Source organism: Chroicocephalus ridibundus, chromosome 2, assembly GCF_963924245.1.
Source record: "Chroicocephalus ridibundus chromosome 2, bChrRid1.1, whole genome shotgun sequence".
In the NCBI taxonomy this organism is placed as follows: domain Eukaryota; kingdom Metazoa; phylum Chordata; class Aves; order Charadriiformes; family Laridae; genus Chroicocephalus; species Chroicocephalus ridibundus.
The window spans coordinates 10208216-10231102 of NC_086285.1; the positions used below are offsets into that span (position 1 = coordinate 10208216).

Below are 22887 nucleotides of genomic sequence, written 5' to 3' on the forward strand. Positions count from 1 at the left end.
TACAGCTACAGACTGTTTGGGTTTCGTTTGTTTTTTCTTAAACTCAATTAAACTTCCCTTATTACAATGTTTTATACTCCCATTTCACTCACCCAGTGTCCTTGACATCACTGGCAATGCAGAGCTTAGCACCAAGATTGAGACACAGTTTCCAATGATCTGTTTGAAAATGACAAATGACATTTAAATTATAAATTTAAAATTATAAATGGGATTCCTGAAGGGGGGCGGGGGGAGAAAAACAGGGCTTCAAGATGAAAAAGAATTCCTGAAAATTACATTCTTCATCCTGAAGCTAAAGCAATTTACAATAACATAGTTAGTCCTGCTTACTTCTGTCACGCTCCTCCGTATAGTGTTACGCAAGATGATTCAAGAGGAGAGTTAAAAAAATAATCAAATATGTAATCATTTGCTTTTAATCAAAGTGTTACGTATGCTTAGGTTCAAAATAATTCACAACTACGATGTTGCAAAGCGTCGACTGTTTACTTAATTCCTGCAAACTTTTTACAAAAGAACCATTCCACGGACTTCGAATAGATGACTGATGTATCAGCTTAAGCTTTGTATGTAACTGCTTGGAGGATTAGCATTATTTAAAAAATTACAACAAAGAGCTTCCTTTCAACTGAATGCCTGTTGACTACTTTAAATAGTACGAAAAAATTCACAGCTGTTAGATTTTACTCTAGTTTTTGTGAAGCCTTTATAAAGAGTAATTGAAACTTTCTCTCACAAGGGATCACTTTCTTCAGCTCTAATTCTATCAAAGTCCAAAAGAAAACACCAGAAAACTTACTGAAACAGTGAGCGCACAAATATCTACCTACTTTATTTCTACGCTATTCCCGGTGTACTGTAAACAAACAATAGAAAACATTAAGAACATTCCAACTCCCTACTATCTATCTCCTATAACCATTCTATGTGTTTATCTACTGTCTCACTTCTACAAATTTATGGTAAAAATGTTTTTATCTATTACTTAAAAAAAAAAAAAACAAACCCAAACACACCAAACAATGAAACACGTTGAAAAAATAATTAAATTCAACATCTGTTCCTTGGTTACTGATCACCTCCCCTTGTCAGCTGTGGGAATATTTTGCCAAACCCCTGAGCATGTTCCTCCGCGTAAGGTAACAGCGTTTGTTATTCTGAAGCCAGAGCTAAATTGTGGAAAGTCAAATTAGCCTCAGACTGCAAAATGTTGCTGAATAGACCTCCTCAGTCTTAGTTTAATTATTCAAATTTGAATTACTTCGTCTGTATTACTTCGAGCAACCAAGTTCTTCAGATTTCAAACAAGCTCCCTGAAGTACAGTTAGCACAATCAAAGTTACTCATTAGCAATACGTTTCCTTTGAAAAAAGTTCTTTCACTAGCTTTTCTATAGCCAGTTAACAAGCTCTGCTATTCCCGGCTTTTCACAAGTGAATGGATGCCATCCAAACTAAACAGAGCACATCCTTTTTCCCACTCATTCAGCATTTTGAAAATCTTCCAGTTTGTGTTTACGCAGCTTACAAACAAACACTGATCACTGCAAATGAGCCATTCAGGGCAATTACTAACTAAAGGAGTCAGTTTGTCTTGGGTGGCAAGAAAGACAGGAGGGGGCCATCACCATCACAGACTTTACCTTACCTTTGTCATAGTCGTGTCATCCTTCCTGGGAGTGAAATTTTCAAAAAAGCGAAGACTGTAGAAGCCGACGACAGAGGATACCATAAGATAGCTGTGAGAATCAAGGAAAAAGGAACCTCCAAGGAATGCAAGTTTCACTCAAGTTCTCAGCAGTGTCCTAAAAGTCTTAAGAACCAAAGAAAAATAACAAAAACACTTCGAGTGCTTGAGAAGGACTGACCTATCTCTTTCTTCTCTCCAGGCAAGTGCCTTAGTAAATTACCAGTGTCCCAGAAAACTAGACAGAATACTTGTTAACAGACAGAGTTCTTAAAGAAAGGATACAAAATCAAAATGATTTCAAGTGCTGCTCCCACAAAACCAAAGGTGGAGAGGGAGGCATTTCCTATTCCAGGCCCCTACGAGGAAAAAAATACTTTGCATAATTTAAGAAGATACATGCAACTGTTCAGAAAGTTAGCTTCTACTAGGACCAAAAAAAAAAAAAAACAACAACTTTATAAGATCCAGCCTTTTCTCAATTCAGTATTTAAGGAGCATTCTGATGGTCTAACCTGCGAGTCCCCCACCCCGTGCAGTTGCAGCAGCCAGCTTTCAGACCCGAGCGCAACGTATACTAAAACAGAAGGTATAAAGATTCTCATTTTATTCACACTGCATCTACCCACCATGCTGCATTTTACACATACTCCATCACTTGGGAAACTAAAATAAGAGGTCGCAAAAGAAGGCATTTCTAGTTGTTTGCAATACCACAGGCAGAGCAGCTATCATCACCAAAAACCTTTTACAGCTCGGCAAGCTCGTATACAGCTGTACGCAGGGCAAAGCGCTACCAAGTTAATAAAAAAAAACCCTCATGATTAAAGACACTACTACTCAATCTGCTGTTCTTTACTTTCTTGAAATATTTTTATCACAAAGGAGAAAAAAACCTGTCATGTTTCGTAAGAGGGACACAAACAGAAGACAGGCTTCTCACATATTTTTTTTTAACATAGTTCCTTAAATTGAACATTTCTAGACCATATAAAAATAGGAGACGCGAGTAAAATGCAAACTCCAAACTACCGGTTTACTTTACTAAATCTCTGTATCTTCATAAAGATTCTGGACTAGTTTTATGGAGAACTCATTAGAACATGTCACGTAATAGCTGTTTACGCACACACAAGACTGCAACCTAGAAGGGTTGAGGCTCATTAGTTTCAATGTTATCAAAGCAGAAGTTCTCACTTGCACTTTTGTAAGGGCTCCAAAACATTTCTAAAATTATAAAAATCATAAGAGAAGTTTACTTTACCCCTGATCCCTTTGGCATTGCAGTCTCATCAACCAACAGGTAAAGAATGTTGAGAGCAACTAAGAGGACTGAGATGGACTATAAAGAAGTAGAAACAGTCTTGTTATTTAAAAGTATTCCACGTTTTTAAAAGCGTATACATTTATCCTCACCAGATTTCATAACATTAAATTCTTTTAAAATGGTCAAGAAAGGAAGTTTGTTCCTTAAAGACATCACTCAAAAATTTTAAAACTATTGCCTCAAATGATCAAAGAATTCTTTGTACTTTTTGCTGGGGAAAAATTAAAAAAAAAAGGCACAAATTCTTACTGTCTCAATCAGTAGCAATATCATAACAGCTGGATAGACTAAATTCCTTTCCCAAGCAGAAGCTTTCTTCCGCCGTTCTGTTCAGGATAGAAAAAGAGAAGCTTAATACTGTAGATCACCATAGAATAAAACAAGTAAAAATCATTTAGGTATCTATAAGCTCATTATAACTATAGGTAACAAAAGGAATCTTATCTTGACCCGACACCAACCAGTTCATAAAAACACCCACCCCGAAGAGCTGTACAAAGCAATGCCAAAACCAGGAAGCCTCTGAAGAGAAAGGCTGGGGAGACACACAGAAGTAGATTTTTCTTTCTTGTTTACAGGCACGTTTCACCATAACATTTTCTTTCCCTGGCATAAAGCAATTTTGAAAAGTTTTAAACAAACTGAATTTAAAAATGTGCTGTTTACAGGCATATTTTAGTATGACCTAAAGGGACAGAAGGGTATTTCAAATATTTAACCAGTATTTTCCTCTTATAACATAAGGCAAGAAAGACAAGACTAAGGCACTGGACATCACCAGTACGTCTAAAAAGAAAACCCAACCACTTTTTTTAGTCCTGGCTTTGCACATAACACACTGATAAATGAAAAATCCTGCAAGCCTTTGAATAAGTAAGGAGATTCCTGTTGAGTGGCTGCCATTGCCAAAAGCATCGCTTTTCAGTTTTAAAAGACACAAGCCTCCTAAGAATTATTTTAGTGTTCTTAAACACAATTTGATTTCTATAGAAATAATTCAAAAAACAGAGAGGAAAGTAATGTCTTAGATTATCCCAAATAATCATAATCATATCAATACGAGATTGTAGGTTGTTTGGTTGGACTCGATGATCTTAAGGGTCCTTTCCAACCATGAAGATTTCGTGATTCTGTGAAAAGACTGTGCTATTGAGCTCCATGCAGGGAAGTTAAGTGTTACACTTTCTCTAAAGTTGTGTTAAAAATAAGATCCAAATCAGACTCCCTACTTAAATTTGTTTGTTAGAGGGGCGTAATGATTCCATGTGCTGTATTTGTAGAAACTATGACAATTTGAAAGGACTGCAAATGCACATGTTTCGTTAAGAACAAACTGGAATCAACTGAGTGACTGCTACAAGCTAAACACCGCACCTTAAGGTCATTTATTAAACTGCAATCCACATGAAACAGTAGAAAAAAATTTTGTTACCTAAATTCGTTTTCTTGCTTTTCACTTTTTCAAGCTCTCGTTCCAACTCTGCTGTCTGGTATTCCACCATGGAAGATACGCCTTTTAAAAGAGAAGACAGTATTTTCTTTTGGATGAGCCTAACCACAGTACTGTAAGACACACCGTGACATTTCAGATTTAGGAAGCATCACATTAACACTTGCGGCTTTAAACTGTAGGTGTTTTTCAGAGACTCTTCAACTACTTTTCAAAAAAAAAAAAAAAAAAAAAAACAGAGGCTTAGTCAAGAACCTTCTAACTGTGTCTAACCAGAGGAGTTCAACACACCAGAGGTTTCACAGTATGACCTTCTGTGATCCCTGCCTATTCTGTTGACCAGCTACTGCTGAACTGTCGCACAGGTCCAAAAACCAGTTATGGTGTGGCAGCTTGACACAGCATGGCTCAAATGCCTCATTCTTGTATGTCTCTCTGATTTGTATATCAGGATGTAAAGAATCTCTGGATGCCCTTCAAGGCCATTATTATTTATCAACTTAAAGACAAAGCAGACTTTTGCCTCCAAACCAAATAAGCTGGTGGCTGGACCTCCAGTTTCAGCTGCTGCCTCTCCCTCCCCTTCCCCAGTCCCTTTTACTCAGCAAACTCCGTTTCCATACTGCTGACTTGGCTTGTCGACATATCTTCTGCTCGACATTATCTTTTTTCTGCTCATATCAGTTCGCCTGATTCGGTCAGTCTCTCTGTGCCGCAGAGCTCCCTCCGACAACCACAATCAGACCCTCCTCACAATCACCCATGAGGAGACCATATTCTTTCCTTTTCACAGCTTACAGCGCATGCATGTCTCACTGTTGTGCAACTCCTCAAACTCTCTCCTCTACACCAGCTCAAAACTGACAACCATAATATTAATTCCTCTCTCCCTTGCTAATTTTCTTCCCAAAAGTTGCTCAGCAACTCTTCCTCCTATCCCTACATGGGCTCTAGGAAACTCAGACCTTTTTCCCCCCTTCCTCCTTTTTCTCCTCAACCTTCCGTCCTCTTCCAAACACCCACCTTCTCCAGTGCAAGCACACTGGTTTCTCTTCGTGATTCCAGTTCCTCTACAAACACTGACCAATGTTCAAGCAATGACACAGCTCTGAAATGCTGACTATCTACTGATAGTCATCTAACTGATCTACTATTTCAGTTCTGATCTCATCATTTCTGCTTTAGCTTTCACTCTTTGCAATCACAAACTGGAAATATGTTTCCCGGGATAAGTTAGAAACATTCTCCACTCTCATCTTTACCCCAGTATCATACCTTTTATTTCTGAAAATAAGTTAAGAGGGCTCATATTTTCCTGTCCATTCCAGGCCAATCTCACTCTGCAAAAACACTGTGGCAGTGACAGTTCAAGGCTTTAATAAAATAAGTCCTCTCTCTTGTCATCTTTCTTGATTTTACATTGACACCCTTCACCTGTCGGCCATTCCCTACCCTCAGCCTCACCTTTGATTGCAGAGTAACCTGTAATAGCACCACATTCCAGGCACTTTTTTTTTTTTTTAAACACTCTCTAATAAATTTCTGTGAGATTAGTAGTCTTGTCCAGGTTTTTATCTCATATCTTGATCATTTGCCTACAAAAACTAAACAGCACTTGGGTTGCTGGCACACTCACACTACTCTATAGTCCAGTCTCATCATTTCCTTATTTTCTGGTCTCTGCTCATCCATCCAGCAATCTCAATACAAGGACAGAAGGTAAATTTCTCATCCCATCCAGCCCGCACTTTCTCCATATTCCAGCACAGTGAATTCCTACCTGAAAACCAAGACACACAAAAGTATTTCTTGTCGTTTTTTTAAACTTTTACTCTTTTTTTCTTCCGAGTATTCATACTGATTTGTTCAATGCAGTCGAATTATCAATGAGGCATCCAACTGTTTCAAGAATTAATTTTTAAGTGTTTAATTACCTGCTTCTTCCACACACAGTTTTGCATATAACATGTAACCTCTGTGCTAAGCCTAAACATTTATCTCTGATACCAGTGATATAATGTGTATGCGGTAGTATTTACAGTGGCTTCAAGTACATAAATATCTCAAATCCCAGGACTAACCAGTAGGACCTACAAATACTGTTTTGTAACAGCATTAGTTCACTTGAAGTGCCTGCAATGTAAATGTCAGTTTAATTTCTCGGTGTTTTTTAAATAAGTAAGCATAATATGGGGTTTTTTTAGAAAAAGATTTAAAAAAAAAAAACAACACACCAAACCCAAATCTTATCAACAACATAAAAATAAGCTTTTGTGCTCATGCATTCCCTCCAAAAAAAGTTTAAGACATTTGTTTTATGGAATGACTAATTAATTACGAGTTAAGAAAAAGGACAGCTAGAGAGCTTGGGGGAAAAAGTCTCAAGAACTTTAAAGGGAGCAGCTGAAAAAGTAAGAAAACTCAAGTTAGCATCTGACATGTTCTTCTCCATAATTGATTTAGGGGTCTCTGAGGAAAAGCTTTATTCAAGATATATGTTGTTTCCTCCCCTCAATATAAAAATCTAGAGCTCAAAACACTGATATTCACGGGAGTCATTCCAACAAAGTCAGCATGATCACATTAGGTCCCTAGGAGACACTTGAGTAGACATTCTGAATCATATTTACGTGCTGTTCTAGTTCCTCCTTAAAAATAGTAGCAAACAACAGGTTGCTATACAAAAGGATATTTTATGAGAGGGGAAGGCAAAGTTTCAGATCAGTCAAAAGAGTATTTGAAAAGGATGCAGCTAAATTCTTAAAAGCTCTATAACATTAGCTTTATTTCAAACACGCACAAAGTTCAATGTCAGCGCTGTCTAGCCAATAAATCAAATTGGTAGACAAGACTTGTTTGGACTAGCAATGAAAAGTTAGAAGGGATTCTCCACGAAAGCCACAAAGCAGCTCATTTAAGGTCAATTTAACGGTATTATTCTGTTTTTCTTCCAGCCCCGACATAAGATTTCAGTACCTCAAAGGAAATTGTAAGAGTATCTATTTGCATTCCCCCTAGGTGATTGGCAGTTCAACACCAATTAGTTCAAAATTACACTGTTACTAGCGTGCAATAAAAACAACACCTTTCATCTTTCTTACATAGGTAAGGATACCTTCAGAGCCAATAACTTTGATCAAGTAAGTATTTTTGATCCTACCCCACCCGTCTCTTTGGATTCAGGAAAACTAATAGCTGAAGGCAACTTTTTTCTTTTAATATAAAAAAGTCCCAGCTTTATTCTTCGACTGTAGGAGTGATGTGGGTACTGAAATATAATACACTGGAAACAAACATTTTCCCAAAGCCCAGTATCTCTTCAATAGATAAAAATACTAGGGTAGATAACACGATCAAACTTTCCCCTCCCTCCTCCTCCGATTTTCAGTTATGCACTGCAGACATCTGAGAAGGAAGAAAATTAGTTTCCGCAAAGAAGATAAGCAGCTTCACAGTTCGATTTATTTTCAAATATGAAGAGCTTTACAGAATACTATCAGCAGCATCACCGCCACAACGGTTACATCTATACGAATCAAGAAGGCACCAGCTCACACAGCTAAACTTTTTTTTGTTGTCTGAAAACAGAGGCTTTACCCAGTCTATCCAGTGGGAACAGCGATTCATGCTACACCCTTCCTATGTCCAGGCATTGTCTGAGGAAACATTAATTAGGGCAGGGCAAAGCAGTGCTAGGAGCGTCGTAGCAATTATTCCACCAAGAAGAAAAATCAGCACTGACAACCACCAAGTACTGCTTAAGCCTGTGCTCTGGTCCTCTTCATTTTTAATAAAAACTCAATTCTTTGGTTATACATATAAACAGAGTACATATTCCAGAAGACTTTACTGCTAAACTGTCCAGCAGGGTTACTTAAGCACATATATTTCCACTACCACAACTGTGGAAGAGTTTCAACAGCCGGGGCATGGGAAGTGTGTAGCTTAATATATCTGCTCCGATACAGCAACAAAAATACTTACACAATCTGTGGGTTAAGTCACAGATTCCTGCCTCTAACATCATAGCACTACCTTTATTGATGTAATTAGCACCACACCTCCATTTGTACAAATTTTTTAAAAATGCAATAAACATGATAATCATGAGTCTTCATAGTTCTGGCAAAAACAGTGTCTATTTTTCTGGCATAATCTGTATGTATTAGAAAGACTTTTGGCAGAGAAGATGAAGCTTTCCACGTTTGCCACATAAATGGGAACCATGCTTAAAATTACTTAAATAATTACTCACAAAAATCCTGCAGAGTATCTTCTAATGCTTATAACGCATTGCCCTCCACCTACATGCTATATCCAAGTTTAGATTTCTATTTACTTTTCTGCTTAAGTCCATTAATTTTCTCTGTATACCAGATTATGGGTTTTCAAGCATTCCTTCAGATGGTGGTGTCAATACCATTCCTTCAGCACATGAAACAGAAGAATTCAGTTCCCTCTCCTGTCAAAAGACATTTAAGCCCCACATCTTTCACCTCTCAAGAGCAGGCTGGTGAGAGCTCCGGGGAACACGGGTGGGTTGCAGTTCCACTTTACCTTGAATACTAACCGATTCGCTGCAAGAGAACGCAGTCTTTCGGCTAGTGGCTGGGGGAGCCACCTGCACAGGTCCTTAATCCAGATCCAATCAGCAGATACCTACAGACTAGGTCCACCTCACGAGTGATATTACTAAATTGCAATACAAACAACTGTTGCATAGACTTCTATGCAGAAAAACAGCAGACAATCATCAACTAAATAATCACATTCTCCACCTGAATAGCGGGAACCACTTGGCACTACTTCTAATAGATACCTGAATAACCATTGGGTCATTTTTCTGTATCGCTTTTCTTGCGCATAAGCACAATCACCATGACAACATTAAACATTCAGTAACAAATATTTTACAGTTGCTAGCTAACATCAAACACTCAGAACAATTATAATTACTCCATCCCAGCTTCAAAGACACTCACTGCATGCACCTTTTTGCATGTCTGTATGTGAATGTGTATATATACACGTGTCAGTGTAAAAACCTAAGCTTCTAAAACAGCAAAGGTGAACACTGCTTTTAAACTGAAACCCTGGCTGACTTTAGCACAAAAGTCGCTACTCCTCCACAGATTTTAAACACTGCAATAAAGACGACCACCATGATCTACTGTTATCAAAGGTACTTTCCCTGACCAAGGAGCCTCACGGAGACTTGAAAGAAAAGGTTGAGATACACGACAGAAGAGTCAGAGAGAAAGGCAGGAAATGAGGAAAATTAAGGCTAAAATAAGTCATAAGACAACATAACAACGGATGTGTCATGACATGAATATCTTCGGTTTTCCAACCTGAAGGAATTGTATAAATTGTGGATGGATCGCTTACCCATGCTGTTAAAAGCAATTCAGAAGAAAATTTGTACAACATGATTTCCAGGTTTATAGAATCGATACATTTTCCGTAATTGGTGCCTGCCATGCTGCAATACTCTTTCTCTAGAAAGCCAAAGCTTCATACTGTTTTTGAAATACTTCAAAACAGAAACACCTTATCAAGAAGTGCAAAATTGTAATACTAAATACAAGACATCTAAGACATTTGTATAGCTGTTCATTAATAGAATTATTTAAATTACTAAATTCATCAAATATCTCCTAGAATATAAAGGACTGCTCTGATGTTTAATGAGTTATTACCTAAGATTCTAAATAATAATGAACTGAAACCGAGGAAATCCTCCAAATAAAAACCAAAACTCATAGTGCAGGAAGTAGAGCCTCTTGCTCATGTAAATTCATTGTTCTCCAGGCAAAGCTAAAGTACGGTCATTTACCAATCCAAACTGTTTTGCAGTAAGGGTGGTGGGTCTGGTCAACTACTCAGTTTGCTTCCTCAGTCTCAGAGTATTCACATATTGGAGCTAACAAACATGTTAAAAACAAAACCAAAGCAAACCGCACACACACGAGCCAATCTTGAACAGTGAGCGACGAAATGTAAGCCTATAACGCTTGTTACGTACTAAAATGTTGAAAATTTCTATTTTGAGAGAAGAGACTACATAACAGTGAGGATCAACACCCCTGACCAGAATCACTCTACTTTAAATACTGTATTTGAAGCAGGATCAGAACAAGCGTACCGTTAAGCCTCCTCTGAATTGCTTCTTCCTCTAACGTGATGATATACATCTGCTCATCTAGGTCTTCAAGGATCTGTATTTGGAAACAGAAACATGAGCTGAACTGAGTATCAGAGTCACTTGTTTTTCTGACCGAGCTAACCCAGTCAAGTTCATTTTGTTCTAGTAACCTATATCTTAAATATATAGTCCACAACTTTACAATACCGGTAACAAAGAAGAACTCCACAAAAGATTATTCCATTCTGTTACAGACCTATTTCTTTACTGTAAGCAAACTTTCTGTTAAGTTTCCACTTCAGGTTAAAGCTCTTATGTTGTTTCAAACTAAAGACATTCAGGGAACAAGGGAAGGGACAGTACACCTGACCCATATTCAAATCATATCAACCTTCACACTCAATTTGATTTAAACAAAAATAACTTCAGTTTTTGAAAAAGTATATTAAGAAGTGACTTTTCACATAAACCAATATTTCAAGCAAATATAAATTGCTATTGGAAGCTAAAACCAAATAAACGAAGTCTGCCTACCATGCTTTCAGGTGTTTTGGGTTTAAAGCTTATAGATAGTAAAAGACTATATATTTTCTTAGTATTTTCAGGATTGAACTGACTAATGAAAAGGAATGCCTAAGTGCACCCAAATTTTAGTAAATATAAACTAGGAAACATGACAGCAAAGTCACTAGAGCACTTGTATGTACTTGTACTTCACCGTTCCCTCACAGCGTTCAGCACAGGAACAGCAGAGTATCTATGGATAAGAAGTTCTTACACATGCCAACGACCTACGTTTCACCCATCCCAGCGTACCCCCAGGTACCCTTCTTGTTATCCAGCCTTAGTTAATCTTGCATCCTTTGCTCCTGAACTCAGAACAAGCCCACGCTTTTCAGGTATTTGCAAAACAGACGTAGTAGGTAACACTGGCAATAAATATTAATGTTAGTAGCAGTTATATAAACTGGAAAAATCAGAGGAGATCTATACTATTAAAAAAACCCTTTTCCTATGAAAAAAAAGAGACTTCTGTCCTATATAAAAATTTTTAAACAAGTACCCAAACATTGACTGTAGAAAATCTGATGAACTGAAGAGAGAGTTACGTGGAAGTGTAAGCATTCTGTCGGAAAGTACCCTAATGCTATCCACCTTCTAACGGATAGCACACGAGGACAGATTTGTGTAACACTTACTGTTGGCTTCACCAGTAACTGACCCATTACTGTAAACATCCGTGAAAGTCCCACTGGTGTGCATACTGCAGAGGAAGAAAGATCACGCAAACCAGTCATTTGTCAGTCAAAACCCGATTTTTATTTGGATGTTCAAATATGCTATTCCACATATAACTAAGTATGGTTTTGAAGAGAACTGCAAGACCTTCAAACTCCCATACAAACTTTCAAACACATTACTATCATACGAATTTTGAACAAGACAAGCATCTCTCCCCTCCAAGAGCATAACTGCCTTTTTTTTTTATTCAACAAGGAACACCATATAATCAGATATCTTAAACTTGCTCAAGTAATTATTTATTCAAAGCATGAGGAACCAGAGGCTATGTCTATACTAGTAAATTCAGTAGTGCCAGGATACATTCCTGGGCATTAAGACTTGATTGTCTACACCAGTAAATTGCTAGAACTACCCCTGGCATGATTTGCCCTGGGCCAGTTAGCGCTTTCCCAAACAATTCCCAGGTGCAGTTGTGGAGTTCAGGCAGTCCAGGAACCATTATCACGCGGCAATACGTGCACAGCCACCTTCTGCAAACCGCAATATCACGGATGGAACAACACTACTTAGCCACAGCACTGGAGAACATCTCAGGTGCATTGAATCTACTAGCACGGGCCAAGAGATCATGAAGCTGCTTTGCTCTCAAAGTTATACTGCAGCTTCAGTTCATAGTAGGCTCAGCTACCAGATTTTAAGCTACTTTTCTAAGAAACAACAACTGGCCCTTTTTGATTGTAGCCTGTGATGGTTTTCAGGTATGGTGCATATATGCTTGTTGGGAGAAGGGCTCAAATCATGATAATAGAAAGTGATTAGTAAAAATCATCAGTTTAGGGAGAACAGCCTTCAAACACCACAGCCTTTAGGAGATGGAAGGAATTTGTAACAGCATGGATGAGAACATACATTTAGTTTCCATTATAATAAAACAGTGTTGCCAAAGAAAGGAAAAGCACACAAGATTTTATAGTGAGGATTAGATTTATTTTTATTAACTAGTGTTTCACTACAACTACTATGTATCACAGGAAAAACACAAGAGTATTCAAAAAGGCTAGCTTCAGCTACTCTTCTCTACTACAGAGGAAGCCTGCGGGAAAAGGAGAAAAGAGAAAGGAAGCGATGCTCCAAATCACCACTGCAATAAGCCTCACTCATCCGCTGCCTCCGCAACTAGGCCAGCTGAAGATCTAATGAAACCCCCCCAGCATCCACCACTTTCCCACGTGCTGGATGCTGCCTGTTCAGCTACACAGTTATAACCAGCTTGGAGGGCCTTAAATAACTTCAGTGATTTGCTTGTACAAACTACAAATAACTTCCCAAAATTAGCATTTAATCCCAGTTATTTAATGGTGAACTGGATTACAATAGCCCCAGAGTACACTCTGTGTTTCCAGCTCCGCTGACACGAACTGCAAATCAGATGTAGGAAGTTTGTAAGCTGACATCCCCGTTAAAACGTTCAGCAACTTGTGCGAACCCCACTCTTGAACAGCCCACAGCAGACATTCAGAACCACTTGGTGCCTTTTTTTTTTTTTTTTTTTTTTTTTACACTTCCCCCCCCCCAGCCTCCCTCCATTGCCGTGGATTTACAAACCTCCACATACAGAGAACCTAAGGAGACTCACCGAGGTCTCTCTGAGCAGCACCTTTCATGCAGATCTGCTCAGTTTTGGTTTAATCTATCATTCCCCACCCTTTCTCCACAGTGACAGCCCTGTAAGCGTTAGCTGTAAACTATAAAGCCTGAAGAACAGGTGAAAACATGATAATCTTGGAAAGGAGCTGTTCTGCCCCCCTTTCAGCAATTTTCTAGAAGTTATTTGAGGAGGGTGGGAGGTGGGGGGTGCTGAAATTGTAAGTGGGATTTGGAGCCTTCCATCATCTTTCTTATCCCCCTAAACACGGATGACTGACCTCTGGTTAGGAGCAGTCAGTATAAGGTTGGGGTTTGTTTGTTGGGCTGGGTTTTTTTACTGTTTTACATGCAATCTTATAACTGACCTCCAGACTGGCCAGGTACCAGTCTGGTGGTTACGAAAGCTAATTGCACTGTGTTCCAACTTCTGTCTATACAGGGAGATTTTCAATTAAAGAAAGGAAGAAGGATCATTTACTCAATATAGGACAAACTAAGCGTTCCAAACTAACTTCCTCTCCACACTACTGACCTCCTGCAGACATTTCATTTCAAAATTGTGTTTTTCTTTGCAGAATGGAGTCCCTATTTTTCAAATACCTGCTTTAAAAAGTTAGAAGTTGAAATTATTTTGGGTGAGGCGTGAAGTCCATCAAAACCTAAAAATGTAAGGTAGCGTTTGTACAAACTTCAGAACTCAAACCTAATAAGTTTACATCTAAATTTAAACTTAATAATAAAAAAAATTCACACTCTTAACTTTCACAATCTTAATTTTCACAACAAAATCTTCCTTTGATCTTTAAAAAAAAAATACATAAAATCATTCATCTTTTAGAATAATCAAGAAAATACTTACACAGAAGTAACAAGCATCCCATCAGTGATATACAGGAATATAAATACGGGAGGTAGAATTCCCAGAGGTCTGTAAAGAAAATATTGAGCACAGTCTTAGCTTATTACAAATAGGCTACTTATGTCACAAGTACAACTGAATTCACTTCTTTTTGTAAGCATTCAGGAATGAACAATTGTATTTTCAAGAATAAATTAAGAATTACTCAATTAATAATCTCCTGTAGGCAACTAAATCCCCAAGTACTTTAGCTTGAAAAATATCTTCAGTTTTTATTTCCATTGCACTTACATCACTTGTTTTTAACCTACGTCACGTCCACATGAGCATGGAACTTCTCAGCACGCTAAAAACAGATTTAACAGCAAAAATGGTATTGACTAAACTAATACAGCTTCTTCACAAGCTGTGCAATACTCATATAGCATTTTCTGGAAAGACATTTAATTGAAAACATCCATTTCCACAATTAAAATTAAACTACTGTGGTGTTTTTTTTGAATTCCATACCATACAAAGACTCCATACTGGCAGCATCATTGTCTATGAGCGCTGAAGCCACCCATACGATGCCAAGGATAAGCAGTGCAAGAAGAATAAGCATTACAAGGGTTTCCAAAATGCGTGCTCTGATGCCCTGTGGGCAGAAGAGGGGAGAGGGAGGGAAGAACACAGCCAAGAACTTAGAATCGGGTATTTTCAAACATAAGAAAAATACAAACAAATAGCAGTTCCTTCTTCCTAAATATATACTCACATTTTAACGTGTAGACAAAAGCATAACATGTAATGCACATTTAGAAGGCAGCGCATAAAAAAGGAAGTACTTATGGCTTTATAGTGCCCAGATTGCATTTTTCCCCTTAAAACCACAGAAAAATGTTTTAAATTGCATATGCCTCACAATTCTCATTAATCTCATTATTCCATAAAGTATTCTTTATACCATATGATTTTGCTTGAGCATTTTTAAAAGATGGATTACTTTTCTAATACTTTCAGCAAAGAAAGTGGATTAGCAAATTTTTATCTATGATTCCAATCAAGGGAATGGAAAGCCAATTATGGCGAACAGCCAAATGGCCCCGCAAGCATTAAACCCTGCGCAGGTACAATGCACCAATTTAGTTAAAATACATTCTTCAACGGCAATGGCTTCTTGCGCCGTTCCTCGCAGTCTTCAGAGCCCTCAAGCGTACGCTCGGCGTTACTGCCCGCCCCGACTCTGCCCACGTTCTGCTGCTGCAGCCGCCTCCAAAACCTGCCAGCTGAGCGGAACACCAACGTCTCGCTTCCAACACACACAAATCGCAGGCCTACAAGGTTATGTATCACAGCATTCGCTCCAGTCTAGAAATGTAACAACACTCTAATAGTTGAGTGTTAGATTTGCAAGTGTAAATATACCAAATAATACACAAAGTTATATTTAATTTTTTTTATCGTTGTTTACTGTATTTTTAAGCAACAGAGTTATTCGGACACTTTCTTCAGTCATCCTTGCTATTAACGGACCATCAGATTGCTGTTCACATAACAATTTTACTTTTGTTTTTCATTTGCCAGTATACATCTCCACAAACAAACTCCATCTCTTGTTCCTTACACAGATTCATCCCAATTTGTGTATATTCCAATGAAAAGTCTACTTTATAGTTAAAAGCTGAAAGCTTGTTTTACTTTATTATTTGTCTACTTTTATCACCTCTTCCCTCACTGCTTAATGCAAGAGGGTAATCTTTCCATGACATTTACCCTGAAAATTATGCCTCCCTACATAACTACTGCATCCCACCACGAATGAGGCATCCTAACCGTGAGCACTTATCTCGTCTAGCACACCAGTTCCTCTCCACCATCTCAACCCTCTGCAGAACAGCTATGGTGGCATGAAGGAAAAACAGACAAAAAAAGCCCTTCACCAAATTCCCTGTAAGGTTTAAGTGGGCAGATCAAGTCCAACTCATAAAGGATCTCAAACACCAAAATTCAAATTAAAGGCATTATGGATAGGATATAGATTTACCCCTAAAATGTATTTTGTGTACAATAAAAGTGACTTTGATGTTGTTAAAAGTTATTAAAAAAGGTTATTTTTGTAGTTCTCAGAAACTAGCCTTCAGCCTTCCATGAGTTATTTTGAAGGTGAGCATCTAAGCCAAATATATATATTTGAAGATTAAATAGCCACATGTCTATTATTAAAGTTTTGAACTTGAGCAATAAATTACCAGGAAACAACCAGATTACGGTCTAAGTACTTAGCACTGATATAGAGCCTTCACCTTACAACAGAAGGAAGTTACAGGACTAGAAGAAAACCCAAAACATTCAAGGATGCACGCACAGAGATCTGCTTCAAGCTTTCGAAAAGCCTTGAAGGCTCCTTTCCTCTCCTAGGCAGAGGAAAACACAAAGCTGCCTTCTGGGTTTCTGAAAGCCTTAGCCACAGAAAGTGGATTCCTGACTTCCCTACTACAAGACACATGCACAAATCTCAGGCTCTCTGACTTCAGATTTCACAGCAATAGATTCTTCTGGACAAACCTGTAAAATATTTCATTTTACATGGCAACCTGAACACCAAATCCTCCTCCCTTGGATGGAGTAGCACAATTGTCAAAACAGATAAAGAAGAAATACACTGTGATGGATACAGTCAATTGTAAATAACTTTTTCACATTTACTGCAAGTAATACGAAGTCAGGTAAGACCAGGACAATACAAATAACACTCTGTCTCAAAAAGAGAGATGACCACAGCACGTACTCGGAGGTAACCACTGCTTTTGGCCAGAAGTACCACTGGCACAAACTCTAGAAAAAGCCAGTTAGCTGCCTAACGAGCCTTCCCTGGTTTTTGGGTTCCATGCTAGTTTGAATAATCTTTGATTCTCAGAAAATTGGACCAATCTCCTGTTCTCACTAGTTACACCTGTTTCTGCACCTATGTGACACATGAGCAAAGCTGCAGTCTCACATATGCATTGAAAAGCAGGACTGACATGTTAACTCCAAGGGTGGAACAATTGCTACATTCCACAGTGCACATAGACAATAGGATTCACACACTGATGATCATTTAAAAATAGTAAAATAGTAATATTTTTAAGAACTTCAATGAAGTGACTAGATAGAAACATTCTGTCATAGGCACTAATGAATACCTGGTAACAGTCCAGGATTAAGAAAAATTAAAAATTAAGATGTTTAAAGCCTATAGGTAAATACTTAATCTCAATTAGGCATCCGTAAGACTGTGCCCTATTAAAACATTAATGTTCCAGGCCCATTAGTTCGTACTTACTTACATTAGCGTACCTATTAGCTGCTACTTGTAAGGAATGAAAGGTACACAATTTCCCCCCACAGGCACACAGAAAAATTCTGGAGAATCACAGAAAAGAAGTGAGAGGTGAGCCTTAGGCACCCTTACTACTTATTTTTGCTGAAGGTAATTTTGTTTGTTTAGGTGAAAAGTTTAGCACTTGAACATTATCATTAGTAACATCACTAATTTAAGAGCTGGGCAAAAATCTACACTCCTGACTGAGAGCACAGAGAAAACACAGGTAAATACAAGCAACGTTTAATTTTCTTTCAATGAAAGCAGAGCTATGCAAATAACCATTGAAATTCAATGCTGGATTTTTAATTCTTTTTTCTGAGCAAAGACTTCTTCGCTGACATTTTGGTTTTGGCTTAACATTTCCTCTTTGAGTCATTTCCCTTCTCTCCCACAGCTCCATTATATTACTCAGATTTCTTAGATGAACCAAATGTCACGGCATATCTTCATGGCACAGAAGATACTGCCACTTCTATTTCACATAATACTTGTTGCACTTTATGAAACCATTTATTCCTCACATTTTTTTGTGTGAAAAGGAGCATTAGAGTCTGCCACCTTCAAAAACAGTGACAATCCCATCTAAAAAATGGAGATTTCAAGTCAGCTTGTAAAAGTACGTTTACTGTTCATCTTCAGTCTACACCATCGTATCTGTCTCGAGTACAGAATTAACAAATGAGTACACTATGAAAAAACACGTAGTGTAGGTATGTAGGACTACTCCAGATTAGCATTCTAAGTAAGCAAGGAAAAAAAAAATAGTAATACAGCACTAAATCTTAGTGTCAAAAAAGTGACTGTGATGGAATCAATTGGAAGAGTGCTTCGATTCCTCATTGTCAGTGTGCAGATGGAACCAAAGGAAACTGTTGCCACACGAATGAAGGAGGTGACCTACCCAGCAAGTTCAGCGTGTGTGCACTCGCACACGTATGTACACATACAGGGGCAGGCAAGGCAAGGAGCAGGGAACAGTCACCTTTTACATCAGAGGTTTCCAGTTCGACTGTTTAATCAGGAGAAAACAGCTCCTGAGCTCCTGGGATCACTGCTTAACATTCCTACAGAAACTAAACTGATTATAAGAAAGAAGAATGGGGAAATGCTTTGTATTTTTAGTTTTCTGTATTGTATTTGAGAAGGAAAACTAAGTTGTCCGAGTCTTCACCTAGTCTTCTTTTCCTAATGGTTCTGACAGGCGGAAAACAAGGAAAGCAAGCGCTATACAACCAACCAGCTTGCATCAGGTTTTTCAGAAAGTTGTTCTAGATCTCAACTTTCAAACCCACATTTGGTAACACACGTACTACTTCATTCTTGAGGTGTCCTTCATTACGAACAGAATGAAGATACCAAATTCCACTTGCAGTTAAATCTGTTTTAAGGGAGGAGGAATTTCCTTATCTCCAAACCAAGCACGAATCACACAGTGAACACCAGAAGGATACCTCCAGGGTATTGACACAGTGAGGGAAAAAGACTGGTTCACATCTACCCTATGTTCTAGTATCTAAAGAAGAATTCAAACATAAGATGCAGACTGAAACAAATTATAAAATGTCTGCACAGCCTATTAAGGAGGGTATAAGGAGTACCTTGGTGGTATAAGTGGTACCTTGGCACCACTATCAATTAAAACATCAAACCCAGGTTTCAGTACAGCATTAACTACACAGCCTTAAATAACTCTCCCATGCTGTAGACTTACAAGACGAACACAACCACAGTCTTTAGAAATAATTTTAAATGTTCCCTTCCACCTCAGGCTAAATTGTGTTGTTTTAAAATATGGTGATAAGACAATTCTAAACGAGAAGAGTGAGCTCAGGCAACACACTTGCTCTCTTTTCAGTAAGGCAAGCTGGCCCCTGCAGTACTTCTGTTAGCACATTAATTTTAATGAGGTCAAATCCCTTACTTTCTCTTGGTCATTTACCGCTGGGATACTGGTTAAGCTGGAGAGGTAACAAAAAAACAACAAGTCAACAACCCACACCAAGATTTTAAAAAAAAAAAAATAATTTTTACAGTGCTACAAATACCAGATATCAAAAAGAAAATCACAAACTGCACAAAATGTAATTGAGCTTGAAGCTATAAAATTAAATGGGGAATAGAAATACAAGTTAAGGTGGTTGGGTTTTCTTACTTTCACTGCTATACACTAAGAATATTGCTGTGACTTCAGCTTATATTTGTGCGCACAAGGAGAGAAGAGTGGGAAAGAAATAAGGGATGTAGGAGGACCTAGAAAAAAAAAATATTGCTTTCAAAAAAAGCTTGTCTAGAATAAAACCTAGGATTCGAAAGATTATTTGGCAGTCAGGAAGATTAGAAAAATCTGAATCTGTAACCAGGACACATAGTCCTCAAAGGAAATGAATGAAGCAATGTAGACAATGGTTATTCCTTCAGACACTCCCTGAAGATCTCCAAAAACAAGCATGACATGAACACATTTTTTTATTATAGAAAAGGGGCTCAGAAAGCATTCTCACTTCTGTAGGTGCTGCTCCTGCTCCCAAGGGATATGGAGAGAAGAGGGAAGGCTATCAAACACCAAGGAGGAGAGAGAGATGAACTGGATGTGAAACGGAAAGAGCAAAAGGGAAAGGGACAGCAATAATGTGAGCTAAAAGAAAGGTAGAAGTGCTGAGAAGAACCACCTGATCTTTGGTCTTCAATTCACACATATGTTTCTCTGTAGGTCCAAATATAAGAGGAATGTTGTTCCCAGGATAGACTCAATTAGGGCCCTCCTTTGGGAAGCATGAACCGCAACGTGAAGGAAGGTGGCGCGCCTCTTGCTAGACAGTGATTTTAGTTTTAGTAGCTCAATTTTAAAGGCTTTTTCTATGAAGGTATGTATCTAGACCAAAACATGAACTGTCATTGCTTCCAGCACTACAGACACGAAAAATGGTCTTTGGTAACTGCTAAGCGGGAAAACAAAAACACATCCAACAGCTTGCAGTTTCCTCAAGCGAGTTTCAGATAATCCATAAGGCAAAATGGACTTCTGAAAGTGAATTACCTGCGTGGTTCCCTATTGTCACGGAAGCTTGGCATCATAGAGGCCAACTTGACACATAGAACGAGTCTCATGTGGAGGATTAAAAAAATAAAATATGGTCAACAAAAACTTTTGGAAGCTAGTTATTATAATCTGATAGAAGTTACAATTAAACTGTTTATCAAGAAAATCGGGGAAAAAAAGACTGGCACATTATACACTTTAACCCCCTCCTTTTTTTCTTTTTTATAAACATCAAAGTTTCACAGTTTAGGCACAACAGCTCACCTACACTTTTTACTCACATTTTCAAAATCCACCTAGTTTTTTAACGTGAGTGCTTAACGAAGTGAAATATTTTCTTAAAGAGAAGACGTTTAATACATCAACCCCAGCAGCCTGGAACTTGCCAGAAGTACAGTAATATCTGTCATCTTCCCTGTGCACTAATGAGGGGAGGGGAAAAAAAACCCACAAAAATAAAAGATGAACAAATAGAGCATTTGAAGCTCTCTACAAGTGAAAGCTGTCCTACAAACACATTCTAAGGATCTTGAGGTTTGTACAGCCCCACCCCTACCTCAAGAAAAAAATGTTTCTTTCTTGGAACATTACCTGGTTATAGTTATTCTGATAAACAAATTATTAGTTCTTACCAGATGGACATTTTTGGAACTACATCACTAACGTACAACACAGTATGACTTTTGTTAATTCTAGTTAATTCTACATTTTAATTTGGTTGCAAGTTGTGGAGAAAAAAAAATAATCAAAAGAGTTATTATCAAGGAAGTAAAAATTACAACATTACACGCAAAACCAGAGAGTTCTAACAAAGTTTCTATGGTGTTGAATATTTGAACACAGTTCTGCTTGGACATCTTGACCTCTTGCAAGGTAGGCAAACATTACTTTTTACACTATGCCCTGACCCACAGGGAAAGCCTGGGAAACATTTCTGCAATCATGGCACATTTAAAGCACACATGAAGCCCATTGTTTTCATGTGACAAAAAGGAGTCTTAGTAACCTTAAGGTTTGTTCAGCAAGAGGCTGACTGCAACAAACACGCGAGCTAACATCCACGGAAAACAAATGGAGGCACTAAAAAACCCATGAGAATTACAGCAGGTATGAGGCTGGGGATGTTATGTATTTTATGTATTAACATCAGTTACATTTGTAGCATGGGATACCCCCCCCAACCTTCTCAATTTGTGAGCATTAGTGAAGAGATCATCTTCAAGCATTCTAACCATTTCTATGGTTAAAAACCATACTTGGAGCAATCTTTGTTCTGACCTATTCAAGGCAATGCAGAAGTATTTATTTTTTTTATGTGAAGGAGACCCATTTTCCATCAGGTAGCATGGAAACACATACTACATTTAGCACACTGATATTTAGTAAAGGAATCATTACCTTAGGAGATTACAACAAATTACCAAGTCAAAAACAGAAGCTGTAGTTTTAGGAAAACTCAGTTCATTTTAAAAATGCAGAAGCCAATGACTCAGAACCCTCACAGAGCAAACTAAAAAATTTTAATCAAGAAATAATATATTCAGGCATACGAGTCAAGCAATCAGAAAAAAAGTCTCCACGCAAGAACCAAAGACTTCAAACTGTAACCAGTGCTGACTGTGTCTTGTCCCACACCACCTCTTCCCTCACAGAATCCTTCCAGCCTATGGGGATTTTAAGATTAAAATGAACATGAGAAAAACAAAATGAAAGTTAAAGGAACTTGAAGGAAAAAAACCATGATTAATTCTTTGGGTATTGGCTAAAGACATGTAGCAATACGCATAAGAATTATGCCTGCCAAGTTGGAAATGAAGGACCAATTTTTGACCTCAACGAGAGGTCAAAAAAAAGATGCCTTTATTTAGTAGACTGGTGAAAAGGACATCTATCCAGGATGCAGCACACCCACTGGAGTGACTCCTCTGCCAAAGAAAACTTAGGCCCACTTCTCCAATGTCCCAGAAGAGTATCCAAACCACAGTGTTACAGTGTATTTTGGGGTCCATATCCATCAAACTTTCCTATTGACATCACTGCATACAAATAACTCACTGAAATAACCTAAGAACCATGACAGGCTCTTTGCAGACTTGCATCCTTGCGACTGAGATAAAACACATTTCTTTCTCCTTT

At 38.1% G+C, this 22887-nt stretch overlaps 1 protein-coding gene across 5 annotated transcripts in view; it reads right to left on the minus strand.

Annotated features, from left to right (window-relative positions):
- The window catches only part of LMBR1 (limb development membrane protein 1), a 77476-nt gene that overhangs the window by 14737 nt on the left and 39852 nt on the right, over positions 1-22887 (minus strand). For 4 of the 5 annotated variants that reach the window (XM_063324415.1, XM_063324413.1, XM_063324412.1 and 1 more), the window contains 10 exons: positions 14873-14999; positions 14363-14431; positions 11811-11875; positions 10612-10684; positions 4449-4529; positions 3266-3342; positions 2954-3031; positions 1975-2048; positions 1651-1741; positions 93-159 (listed from right to left, as the gene is read on the minus strand). In XM_063324415.1, the coding sequence (XP_063180485.1) occupies positions 93-159; positions 1651-1741; positions 1975-2048; positions 2954-3031; positions 3266-3342; positions 4449-4529; positions 10612-10684; positions 11811-11875; positions 14363-14431; positions 14873-14999 (802 nt within the window). The remainder of the gene's footprint in view (positions 1-92; positions 160-1650; positions 1742-1974; positions 2049-2953; positions 3032-3265; positions 3343-4448; positions 4530-10611; positions 10685-11810; positions 11876-14362; positions 14432-14872; positions 15000-22887) is intronic. The other variant, XM_063324414.1, reaches the window with a different exon arrangement.